Raw genomic sequence first — 12029 nt, 5'->3', positions numbered from 1 at the left:
CCCACTCCCCCAGAAACTCTGAATCCAAATCCAGTGCGCAAGGATGAGAATTTATTGTGAATTAGGGGATGAGGGGATCATCGAAAGATTATGTTTCTTGTCAGTGTTTTCCAGTTCAGTTTGTCAGTGAATCTAAAACCCTTACTTTCAGGATAATTGAGATGTACCGGATCTGTTTACTGAATGATGGAAGGAAAAGATTAAATCAATAATTCCTTTTTGTTAAGGGTAGACTGGTTCTCTGGCCTTGAACCTTTCCCAGACTGAATGGAAAATACTCCTAGGTCAGCATGCTCCTTGGTTTAAATTTAATAAGTGCGTTCATATATTTAGGTGTGTGTCTGCTTTGCACACAAAGTCATTTCTAACGTGAGGCGTAGGAGGCCTAGCTGAGTCTGAGAATGGTAGGCGGCTGCTCTCCGTGCCCTGCGGGAACTGGGTGCTGCTTCACAGCACGAGCGCTTCCTCCGGGTGCAGTCACCTCCTCCCGCAGCCCACTGGAGCTGGCGTATTTAACAGGACACAATTGAAGAGCATTTTCCTGGGTTGACTATACTGATTGTGGATTAATTGTCCCTCTCAAACACTGGCTCATATGCAATCCTTTTTTAATGATGTGAGTGTAGTGATGTCATAAAATTGAAGTTATGTGATGTTAGTTTGCTTACATCGCCTTCTCTCCAACCGCAAATTGACAGCTGAACCCGTTCTGTGTTTTTGTTAGGCCCTAGCAGGTGTGTTTCTAGGTGGGCTGAAACAGCATTGAGAAGCAGCGTCTAGATCACCAATTAATGTGACCCCCAAGTAGCTGTCGTAATAGTGAGCACCAGGGAAGACTGGAGGAGGAGAAGCTGAAACCTCTCCCTTCTTTCCCTCTGGGATTTTACAGAGAAGCCAGTGTTGCTGGTGAAGGACAAGTTTGTGAAGTGCAGACTCCTCACAGTTCACAGTCGCGGTTCAGTCTGTGGCCCTGTGTGCAGAGCTGTGCCTTCATCCTGACACAGCCTAAAACCCAAACCCCAGACTCCTCTTGTGAAAGCTCTGCCAGCGTGGGTAAGCAGCGCTGTGGTTTCCCCAGTCACCACTAGGTGGAGAGCTTGTCATCGCCTTTCTTCACCTCTGCGTCATCACTCACAGCTGATCCTCACAGAAGCTGGATTTGCACATTTTGCAAACCTGCCTGCCTGCCTGCTGGGACTTGTCTGCACCTCCAGGTCAGCCCTTGGGGCACTGTCACGGCCACACCCAGGCTGGAGCGGGGCAGAGGAGGTGCTCTCCTGCCCGCCGTGCGCCCGGCATCTCAGAATTAGGTCTGTGATCCAGCGCCCTTTCTGTTGGTCTGTTTAATGCCTTTTTTTGTTGTTGTCGGCATTTTTGAGCTGTTCTGTTGGTGATTTCGCCGTTTGAAAAGCCCCCAGAGGAGCTCTCAGCTTCTGGCTGGTGTTCTCGAGTGTAACTGGCTTCTCTGAGGCGTCAGTTGCAGCATTCATGAAGCAACAGCAGTAGCTGAGGTGCCTTTGCACACCCAGCACAGACAACAAGGATCACGGGTAGGTTGGTGGGCAAACGTGTACTGAGAGGCTCTGGGGAGCCTGCAGCCCTGTGTCTCTAACGGGAGCAAACAGCTGCCCCCACTCCCTGCCTCTGGTGGCTGCGTCTACCATTGTTTGGTGCTGGTGGTTCGGCCGCTCAGTCATGTCTGACTCTTTGTGATCCCACGGACTGCAGCTCGCCAGGCTCCCCTGTCCTTCACCATCTCCCAGACTTTGCTCAAACTCACACCCATCGAGTTGGTGATGCCATCCAACCATCTCGTCCGCTGCCTAAACCACCGCCAGTAAGAGAAGCGACTGCCCTTCCTACAGTCCTCAAGCCCGGACGCCCTCCAGGTTTGGGGGCGGCTGAGCTCCTCCAGACCTCTCTCCACCAGCTCACAGTCTGTCTGTTCCCTTTCAGTTTTCCACTTTGCCATCAGTAGTAAGGACAGGAGACCACAGAAGTTTCTCACAAAGACAAGAGTTTTCAGTCATGGATGTGCGGGAAGAACCTGATAACTGGGGTCTTCTGTTTTATGGTATTTCTGACAAATAAGTGGAGTCTTAATCTTGGTGTTATTGAAAGAATAATGGTGTGTTTAGGACAGGTGAGTCAGGAGGTACCTAGGTACTGGACACGCTGGTCACACTCAGCTCTGTTTCCCTCAGTCTGTGAAGTGGACCAGCGCCTCTTATTATCACAGGCCACCTGAACACGAGAGGCTGGCCTCACGTGGAGCTGGGCCTAACCTGTCTGGGGCCCTGCCGTTTGGGTCTTGAGACCGCTGGTTCCGTCCCTGGCTGCCCCTGCCTGCGTGTGTCCCTGCCGTCCCTCCGTGCGTTGTTACCTGGTTCCCCCCACTCCAAAAGGAGACGTTGGCTCGAAGCAGGAGAAACAGTTCATGAGGTGGGAGCCCCAGGAGCAGGGACACGCCTCAGTGATGCATGCCTCTGGGGTTAAGGTCCCTCTATACTGAAGACTGATTTTTGTTGTAAAGTCAACAAACAACAGCTTCACAGGCTGGGTGCATTTTTGTGTTTAGTGGAAAGAGCACTTTGGTGTAGCTGTGACCCCCTAGACTGTGATTTTAGTTAACCTCTCTGAGCCCCTCAGGTCCTTGGCAGTCTGGATGAGGTGGGGATTCTGTCTGTGGGGCGGGAGCTCGTCGTCGTGTCCGCACCCTGGGGCGTGGCAGTGGGGGTCCCGGGGGGCTGGAAGCCTGTCTGGAGCCTGTCCCCTGGGGCCGTCTCTGGGTGCACGGCCGAGGTCCTGGATGAAGCCCAGAGAGGTGTTGACCTGGGACCCGCCTCCGCGACTTCCCACCCCTTGTCACGAGCACCTGAGCCCCTGGCCTTCACCAGAAGAGCCGATGTGGCATCGGCAGCCTGGTCACCTGCTGACCCGCTGACCGATTGATGCGAGTCCACTCCTGTCCTGCGTGTGGTCATGGGCTGTGGAGTGAGAAACACGTCCTATTCAGACGTGAGCAGGTCAGCAGAGACAAGGCTGGTGAGACAGGAAGCCCCCGGAACGGCTGGGAGCTTAGGAAGTGAAGTGGAATGAGCCCTGTCTGAGCGGGCAGCGGAGGGGCGGGCATCTGGAGCGGCAGACTGCTCCGGGCAGCCCGCAGCGCTCGGGGCCCGGCGTGGGCACTGCCGGGCCTCACGGCAGCCAGCGCTGGTTGGCAGGCTGGACGGGCCCCTCTGCCCTGCTCCTGTCCAGGCTCCCGCCCCTGCCGGACCTGTCCTTGTGTCGTCCCACTGCAGGACCCCCTCGCGTCGCCTCTCATAGCTGCCGATGCCAGTCCTGACACCCTTGCTGCCAGTTCAGTCGGTGTCCACTCTCTGAGATGGAAACGTCCTTTTCGGACACCCTGAGCAGATCCGTCTGTTTACCTCTTGTGGTAGCACATCTGAGGAATCAGAGCGGACGGCTGTGTTGAGACTGGGCCACAGTGACTGGGACGTGGATCACGTGTGGAGTGCACTTTAAACCAGTCGGAGAGTTGCCACGTGTAGTTCCCTTCTTTGCTTCTGAGACGCCGGATGTTTCTGTGTCGATCAGGAATTATCCTTGTGGCCATACTAAACACCTAGAGGAGTCCATCTGATGTCCTGTCATTTTATTTGTGACAGTTAATGCTGTCCCGGGAGCCAGGCCTCCAGGCCAGACCTGTGTCCAGGTTCCCAGTGGGCTCAGCAGGTGTCTGTGGCCTTGATGGAGTAGAGCTTCCCGGGGGGGGGGACCCAGGCCAGTGCTCCAAGGAGGGAGGCTCGCTGGGTCACACTTCCGCTTTTTCAGAATCATCCCCTCGCCCTGCCTGCCTCGTGAGCTCCTGACCCAGGCCCCAGCCTGTATGGGGGCCCCGGGGAAGCGGTGGTCCACACTCGGAGTTCACCGCGGCTCTGGTCCACTTTCTGGGGTGTGCCTCCTCCAGCCCCTAGCTTGTCGCGTTAGCCCGGCTCGAGTCTGGGGCCCACTGTCCCACGGGGCCGTCGGCCACCACACTCTGCTCCCCGTGGGCCTCAATGCAGTTCTGCACAGTCCTGAGGATGGTCTGCAGCCTGCGGTCCAGGGCGAGGAGATGGGGCTCCGTGAGCACGGGGCTGAGCTGGTCCTCCAGCAGCGACTCGCGCATCACATCGCTGAGCCTGTAGTCAGCCTGGGCCAGCAGCTGCAGGTGCAGGAGCGTCTTCCTCTTTATCCTGGAGGCAGAGTCAAAAACCCGGTTAGTAAAGGTGAAGGGGGAAGCTTCCCGGACTCACTTCTCTCCCCACTGCCTGTTCTGGGGGCCTCATGCTGCAGAGCCGTCTCCTCGCCCAGCGCCTTCTCGGGCACTCTTGAATGACACCCGGTAAGAAGGGACTGGGTGGGGTGGCGGTTAGCGCCCTGCGGTCCTTGCCCAGCAGTCTGCGGAGCCGTCCGGACTTTCAACTGTGGTGCCCCAGGCATCTGGTGCTTCTTGGGGAATCCAAGCAAGTGCTGAGTGAGAGCTTTCCCAGGAAATTTGAAGCCAGTGCGAGAAGCCCCCAGTAGGTGAGATGGCGCGGGTGCCGGCCTTCTCAAAGGTGGTGGCCACTGCTGGCCCCACCTTGCTTCTGCTCAGCTCTGTGGTTCTGATTTCTCTGCATCAGACTCTGAAATGGGATTGGGCCAACCTTTAGGATTCCGATCTCTTTTACGTGGGGCTGTGACTTCGACTCAGGTGTAAGCAGCTTAAGTGTCTAGCCTCAATCACACAGAACCCCTGCCTTTCCTGCTCAGGAGCGAGGTGGCAGGGAGAGGGGTACGTGTAAGTCAGCCCAGGAAGTGGAGGAAGAAAGTTCAGGCTCAAACTTCCCAACAGGGAATGGAGACACTTTAGCTCCCGGTGAGCCACGTTTCTGTTCAGCCTCGGACACGGCTGCCCAGCAGGTGCGCTGGTCCTGACACACCACCCAGGCTGGAGGCGGTCAGAGATGCTGTGGAGACATGCTGGCCAGGCGGAGGCCTGGGGGCTTCCTCTCCCACAAGAGCTTATAGAACTTGAGTCAGGATTCTGCTTAGACGGTGACAGGACAGCGGTGTTTACAAACTACGTGAGCCGGGACACAGCAGAGGCCACCAGGCTCTGCGAGAGTGAGCACGTGCTTATCTGCGGGGGCAGTTCTGCGGTTAAGGGACAGGAGATGCCCGGCTTCCTGTCGTCCGCCCGCCCATGTCCTAGAGCAGCGGAAACGGGTGGAGCCCTGCAGAGCCCTGTGGGCACCGGAGCCACCCCGAAGGGGACGCTCACCGGCAGCACTGGAAGAGCGGCGCCAGAATGGAGACCTCGTCATGGGAGTGCCGGCCGAACCTGCGGGGGAGACGGACAAAGGGTGCTGGGGGGGAGCGGCCCCTGCCCCGCCCCCTTCCCCGCGCGCCCTCCCCCCCCCCCGCCACGCCCGCCACCACCTGGCCTCTGCTGCGCGGCCCTTGGACACGGCTCCACGTGCACGCCGGGCTCCACGTGCACGCCGGGCTCGCGGCCACTGCTCCTCCCACGCCTCTCCTCCTCAGGTCACACAAGCCTCCTCCAGAGGGCAAAAATAGCACCCACTCGTCCCTGTATCCACCAGCCTGAGGGGGGAGGCTGACGGGAGGCTGACGGGAGGCGGGCGCTCTGCGTCCAGCGGTGAAGGCGGAGGGAGATGGGGAGAGGGCGTGCAGGCCGCCTCCTCAGCAAAGACGAGCGAAGGGAGGGCTTCCCTGCTGGCGCAGCGGGTAAGCGTCCGCCTGGCGATGCACAGGGCGTGGGGCCCATGCCTGGTCTGGGGAGATCCACGGGCCGGGGAGCAGCTAAGGCCAGGCACCACGGCTACTGAGCTAAGCCTGGGCCCCGGAGCCCCGGAGCCCCAGAGCCCCGGAGCCACGACCACTGAGCGCGGTGCTCCAGAGCCCGTTACAGACGGCGCCCCAGTGAGCAGCCTGGGCACGGAAAGAGAGCAGCCGCGCTCTCCACATTAGGGAAGAGCCACCGAAGCAACAAAGACCCGGGGGCGGCGGCCAAAGAAAAAAAGCAAAGGCTAAGCGGCCAGGAGGGCCCCGCGGGGCGGGGCGGGGTCGCTCACCCCCGGGCGTTGTCCAGGTGGACTAGGAAGCCGTCCTCCCCGAACCTGGTGAACATCTCGTAGTGGTGCCGGTCCATGTTCCCTGCGGGGGAGGCAAGGCGCTGGGGCGGGCCAGGGCCTGCGGATGGGGCGCCCGCCTCCGAGCTCCCTCTGGGGCCGAGGCTGCAGCTCTCCAGAGGCCGGGGTTCTGCACCTGCCCGAGCCTCTCTCCCAGGGCCATCCCCCCGCCCCAGCCTGCTGGGGTCCTAACACCCGCCTGGAAGGTTGGGCCTCCTTGCCCGGCACCCACGCTGGGCCTGGCTCCCCGCCTTTCCAGAAACTCACCGGCCCCCCCGGGCAGCGGCCTGCACCCCTGCCCTTCTCCCTGGCCTGCCCGTCCCCCAGGGGCCTCCATGGTGGGTGACAGTCCCTTCCCTGGCTCCTCCCGCCGCTGCACTTCCTGCCTGCGCCCCACGCTCCCACTGTGAAGAGGACGACTTCCGTCCACGCCCAGCCTCGGGGCCACGGGCCTGCCCCTCCAGACGGGACAGCCATTCACTCCCAGGAGAGGGTCACAGGAGTTTCCCGGCGCTGCACCCACCGATCAGGAAGTCGAAGATGGCCATGTCGATGATGTTGAGCAGGCGGTTGCTGCTGTTGTGGGGGTACGCCTGCTTCACCGCGTCGCAGTAGAGGGGGTTGACCTCCCACCTGGGGGAGGAAAAGCCAGGGTGGAGGAGTCCGCCCTCACCTTACCCGCGTCCCTGCCTCCCTGCTCCTGCCTGGGCTGGGGGCTGTGGGGACCCCCAGGAGGAACCGGGAAAGGGCCCCCGGCAGCGGCAGACTCGCTGCGAGGAGGCTCCAGCCCTTTCACAGTGACCCGCCCAGCGGGGTGCTGCACTGACCCCGTGCTGGGGCCGGCTTCCTCTGCAGCGGCCCCGAGCCGTCTGCAGCGCCCCCGCCAGCCACCCTCTGCCACTCTGTCCATCAGAAGGCCCCCAGGTCCCTTTCATCTGGGGGGCTCCCCCTCAGCCTTCACGTGTCCCTAAGGATCTGCCACGGCCCCCAGAAGTCCTGCCTGTTGGCTCCTCTTCCCACCCCGGCTAGGAGTCTGGAGGGATGAACCCATTCATCCAGTCGGCTCGTTCACTGAGCACCTGCCCTGTGCCCGGCCAGGCCCTGGAAACGACTGCCTCGGGGAGCCCGGGTCCCCCGCGGGCATCTCTGCCTTCTCCCAGCCTGGCTACTGTCTGCCCCCATGCTGGACCGAGGGGCTTCTCGAAGGAAGAAACTGGGCTGTCCTTTCTGTCTCCCCCAGCCTCCAGTGCGGGGTACACAGGGGGCTTTTTATAACAACCTGTGAACTAAAAGGGCGGCAGCGACACCCAGCATGCATGTGGGGTGAGGTGGAGGAGTGGACGGCGGCAGACCTCCCGAGGCCAGGGGAGCTGCCCTTGGTCCCAGGACCAACTCACTCCTCTCTCCCTGCCAGCGAGTAGGAGCGGATCCAGGGGCTGGGCACGGACAGCCGCGGGGCCAGGTTGAGGGACGGCAGGAAGGCGGACAGGGAGCCCTCCAGCAGGTGCGGGCTGCCGCACACGGCGTACTCCGTCTTGCACATGTACGGACATTTGGCAAAGAAGCACACGTTGTTGGCTGGAGGGCAGAGGAGGAGAGGGCGGTCAGAGGAGGAGCGGCCCCGGCCCTCCTGCCCCAGGGGATCCCCAAACTCGTGTCGGGAAAAGGCAGGAGAAGACGCGGCCTCCGCCACCTGCGGAGGACACTGCGGAATCGCGTGTCCTGGGAACCACCTGTCAACTGTCTTGGAGTCGAGACTCGTGTGCCCAGCTTGCTGTGTCGTGCCCACACTGGCAGGGGCCTTCCCTGGTGGCTCAGCTGGTAGAGGCTACATGTAAGGTGGGAGACCTGGGTTCCATCGGGAAGATCCCCTAGAGAAGGGCATGGCAACCCACTCCAGTATTCTTGCCTGGAGAGTCCCATGGACAGAGGCACCTGCTGGACTACAGTCCATGCGGTCACAAAGAGTTGGACACGACTGAGTGACTGACAGTCTCTCTTTGCTTTCTGTCTGGACGGGTGACATCTGCCTCCGGGGCTGCCGGCATCAGAGTTCAGGGCCTACACGGGCTGGGCGGGGGCACCTGGTACCCAGCCGCCTCAGTCCACAGATCACCGCGTGTGACCGTCAGGAGGCCCGTCTGCAGGTGGCAGGCAGCACCCAGGAACGGGGGACCGCCGGCAGGAGGTCAGACCATGCGGCGGCCCATGCTCTCAGACCCAGAGAATCGCTCTCGCCAGAAGCCCACCTGGAGAGACAAAGAAAACGCTCTGCAGGATTTCATTCCTGGTCACCTCCAGGATCTCCTTGGTGACGTTGACCAGCCTGCCCACGGTCGGCGGCACCCGCCGGAAGTCCAGAATCCTGAAAGAGACGGAGGCCTGTTGGGGTCCGAGGGATGACCGCCTGAAAGACACGGCTGCCACTGGAAAGGGACCTGCTAAGAACCCAGCAGCGGTGCAGTGGTTGGGACTCTACGCTTCCACTGCGGGGGCACAGGTTCGGTCCCTGGTTGGGGAACTAAGATCCCACCAGCTCCCAGGCACAGCCCAAAAAAAAAAAAAAAAAAAAGAAGAAATGGGCGGGCCCTCCTGACTGCACCCAGTCGAGGGTGGGGGTCTCAGTGTCCAGGGCAAGCGTGCATCCCAGGGGCTGGCGGCGTGGGGAAGGACTCTATCCCATCAGCCCTTCCGGGCAAACCCCCAGCATGACCCCGTGCTCGGCTCAGAACTCCTCACGCTTGTGTGCACGTGAGTCACCCCCAATCCTGTTCAGAAGGGCCTCTGAGTCAGCGGGGCCAGGCTGAGGCTGGGATTCTGCATTTCTGGAAAGTTCCAGGGAGGGGGCTGGGGGGCTGGGCTGCCAGTCCCCAGACCACACCTCAGCTAGGAATGACGGGCAGGCCGGGGGCTGGGAAGTCCAGGAATGCGCTTTCGCCTTTTCATACCGCAGCCAGGAGGTACTACATGGGGAAGTGGCAGGGGGCGCATTCTCCCCACTCTCAGGTCAGGACACTGAGCCACAGGCAGCCTGGCAGGTCTCCTTTCCGTACCAAGCACTCCTTGTTACATTCAAAGGCCTTGTGTTTTGCAATCCCCAGGGTTGATGGGTTGTGTTGGGTTTGAAGGCATCACTGGGATCCACCAAGAAAATCCAGCAGGAGGAACGGACGGGAGAGGTGGGGGTGGGCGGGCTGGGGCACCTCTTGGGACTGGCCTCTGCAGCCAGCGCCACCTCCTTGGGGCCAGCGCTACCTGTCCAGGTGGAAAGCGGCGATCTCCGCGTTGTGTCTCTGAAAGTCGATGAAATAGAAGAAGTCCTCGGGCGTCTCTTCATCTCGCTGCTGTCTGGAGGGAAGGGAGGAGTCAGGCCCTGGACTCAGTCCTCAGGTAGGAGCCTGGGAGCAGAGCTGATATGTGTGACCGGCCAGAAAGAAGATGCACGTCTGTGCTTTCCGAGCTCGCACAGGGGAGGGACGCCACTAGGAGCGGCGGAGGCCCCTCTGCTCAGCGGGACCTGCAAGTGGGAGGAGCCAGGCTGCTTGTAGGACGCTGGCTGTCCTGTGGCCCCCTGCCCCCTCCTCACCAGGCCTCCCACTCAAGCCGCTTTGATGACTGGCTGATTCTCTGAAAAGCCCAGTCGTTGAGAGTGAAGAAATGCACTCCCTGCAGACACAGGGAGGACGGGGTGCTGGCCAGCAGACCAGAGGTGGGCTAGACCCGGAGGCCGAGGACTGAGAGGCCAGGTCCGAGCAGAACCTCATGAAAGGACAAGTGCCCCAGAGATGCGATCCAGCAGGACGGACACTGGAAGAGCAGGAAGGTCCTGGGTGCGTGGACCCACTGTCCGCACAGACAGAGCTCCACTGGGTCGTGAGACCGGCCCTGCCAGAGACGGGAGGGAGACTGGCGTCGAGGGTATTTGTTTATAAACATTAAGAAATCTCGACTGCATCGCTGAAAAGCATCCCCTGCCTGGTCGTGAGGAGCCGGCTGCTGGGTGTGTATGCTCAGCAAGGCGTCTCCCACTAATGCAGGGCGCCCTGCCTGCTGGCCCCGCGGTGACTGGCCTGGACGCTGATAATCATCTGAAGAGGGACGGTCTTGGAATAATTTTATAATCCACCTCATGGGGCTGCACGGTGGCTGCAAGAGTGATGTCAACGTCAACAAATGTCATTTTGTGGAAAGCCATTAAGCAAGCAGCACCTGCCAGGGGAACAGTGGCGTGTGATCTGCTGAAACCAGCATCCTTGGAACTCCCCCCCACGCTCGGGTGGTTAAGACTTCGCCTTCCAAGGCAGGGGTGTGGGCTCCGTCCCTGATCCAGAGCGAGCTAGGATCCCACATGCTTGTGGCCAAAAAACCAAAACATGGAACAGAAGCAACATTGTAACAAATTCAATAAAACTTTAGAAAAGGCCCGAATAAAAGAAAACCTTCAAAACAGAACATAAAAGAAAATCACCAGCCAGTCCTGGAAACCACAGCAAGGGGCTGCCCCAGCCACTTTTGAAGTACAGGCCCCCAGGGCCAGGCCTGACCCTGAACTACGTGTTAGCATCGCCCGATGTCCAGGTCAGTGAGGACTGTCTGTGCGTCCTGAGCTTGCTTTAATTCCTGAATTCTGTATGTAAGAATACACGCTCTGGGAGTTCCCTGATGGTCCAGTGGTTAGGACTGAACCCTTTCACTGCTATGACCCATGGGTTCAGTCCCTGGTCGGGGAACTAAGATCCCGTAAGCCAAGTAGAGCGGCTAAAAGAAAAAAAAGTAAGTAAAGAAAAAATAAAAATTGAAAAAAGAATATACAGTCCTTTGGCTGCCCTTCCGAATTCTCTGAATCATCATTTCATCTTTGCATGGCGTATTTAGGCGTGATTTTAAATTTGAGAGTCATTTGCTTCCCAAAGCCTGACTAGCATGGATGCATTTATCACAGTTGCTGTTCAGTTGCTAAGTCATGTCTGACTCTTTGTGACCCCATGAACTGCAGCCCACCAGGCTTCCCTGTCCTTCACTGTCTCCCAGAGTTTGCTCAAACTCGTGTGCATTGAACCAGTGAGGCTGTCCAGCCATCTCGTCCTCTGTCGCCCCTTCTCCTCCTGCCCTCAGTCTTTCCCAGCATCAGGGTCTTTTCCAGTGAGTTGTCTCTTCACATCAGGCGACCAAAGAGCTGGAGCTTCAGCTGCAGCATCAGTCCTTCCAACGAATATTCAGGTTTCTTATTGTAGGTACTGTGTTGTGGACTTCCGAGGTGGCTCAGTGGTAAAGCATCTGCCTGCAATGCAGGAGATGTGGGCTTGATCCCTGGGTTGGGAAGATCCCCTGGAGAAGGAAATGGCTACCCACTCCAGTATTCCTGCTTGGAGAATCCCACAGACAGAGGAGCCTGGCGGGATACAGACCATGGGGTTGCAGAGTCTGACACGACTGAGCAAATAAGACTTTCACTTCTGTACTGTATTATCAGTTCAGCTCAGTCGCTCAGTCGTGTCCGACTCTTTGTGACCCCATGAATCACAGCACACCAGGCCTCCCTGTCCATCACCATCTCCCGGAGTTCACTCAGACTCACGTCCATCGAGTCAGTGATGCCATCCAGCATCTCATCCTCGGTCGTCCCCTTCTCCTCCTGCCCCCAATCCCTCCCAGCATCAGAGTCTTTTCCAATGAGTCAACTCTTCACATGAGGTGGCCAGAGTACTGGAGTTTTAGCTTTAGCATCATTCCTTCCAAAGAAATCCCAGGGCTGATCTCCTTCAGAATGGACTGGTTGGATCTCCTTGCAGTCCAAGGGGCTCTCAAGGGTCTTCTCCAACACCACAGTTCAAAAGCATCAATTCT

At 59.2% G+C, this 12029-nt stretch overlaps 1 protein-coding gene and 1 long non-coding RNA gene across 10 annotated transcripts in view; one reads left to right on the top strand and one right to left on the bottom strand.

Moving 5' to 3' along the window:
* Positions 1–29: 29 nt before the first annotated feature.
* Positions 30–12029, bottom strand: part of FAM20A (FAM20A golgi associated secretory pathway pseudokinase) — a 43528-nt gene continuing 31528 nt past the window's right edge. For 7 of the 9 annotated variants that reach the window (XM_027973995.3, XM_042256492.2, XM_042256495.1 and 4 more), the window contains 7 exons: positions 9438–9530; positions 8432–8547; positions 7580–7760; positions 6706–6815; positions 6126–6207; positions 5312–5371; positions 30–4241 (listed from right to left, as the gene is read on the bottom strand). In XM_027973995.3, the coding sequence (XP_027829796.1) occupies positions 3977–4241; positions 5312–5371; positions 6126–6207; positions 6706–6815; positions 7580–7760; positions 8432–8547; positions 9438–9530 (907 nt within the window). In that variant the 3' untranslated portion in view covers positions 30–3976. Of the gene's footprint in view, positions 4242–5311; positions 5372–5463; positions 5826–6125; positions 6208–6705; positions 6816–7579; positions 7761–8431; positions 8548–9437; positions 9531–12029 lie in introns of those variants that run through there. The other 2 variants (XM_042256494.2, XM_042256493.2) reach the window with 2 other exon arrangements.
* On the top strand, positions 9461–10620 carry LOC132657443 (uncharacterized). The gene is made up of 2 exons (XR_009595646.1): positions 9461–9572; positions 9855–10620. It is a non-coding gene; the product is annotated as an uncharacterized LOC132657443 (long non-coding RNA).

Source organism: Ovis aries, chromosome 11, assembly GCF_016772045.2.
Source record: "Ovis aries strain OAR_USU_Benz2616 breed Rambouillet chromosome 11, ARS-UI_Ramb_v3.0, whole genome shotgun sequence".
Taxonomy (NCBI): domain Eukaryota; kingdom Metazoa; phylum Chordata; class Mammalia; order Artiodactyla; family Bovidae; genus Ovis; species Ovis aries.
This window is presented reverse-complemented; position numbering and strand designations above follow the sequence as displayed.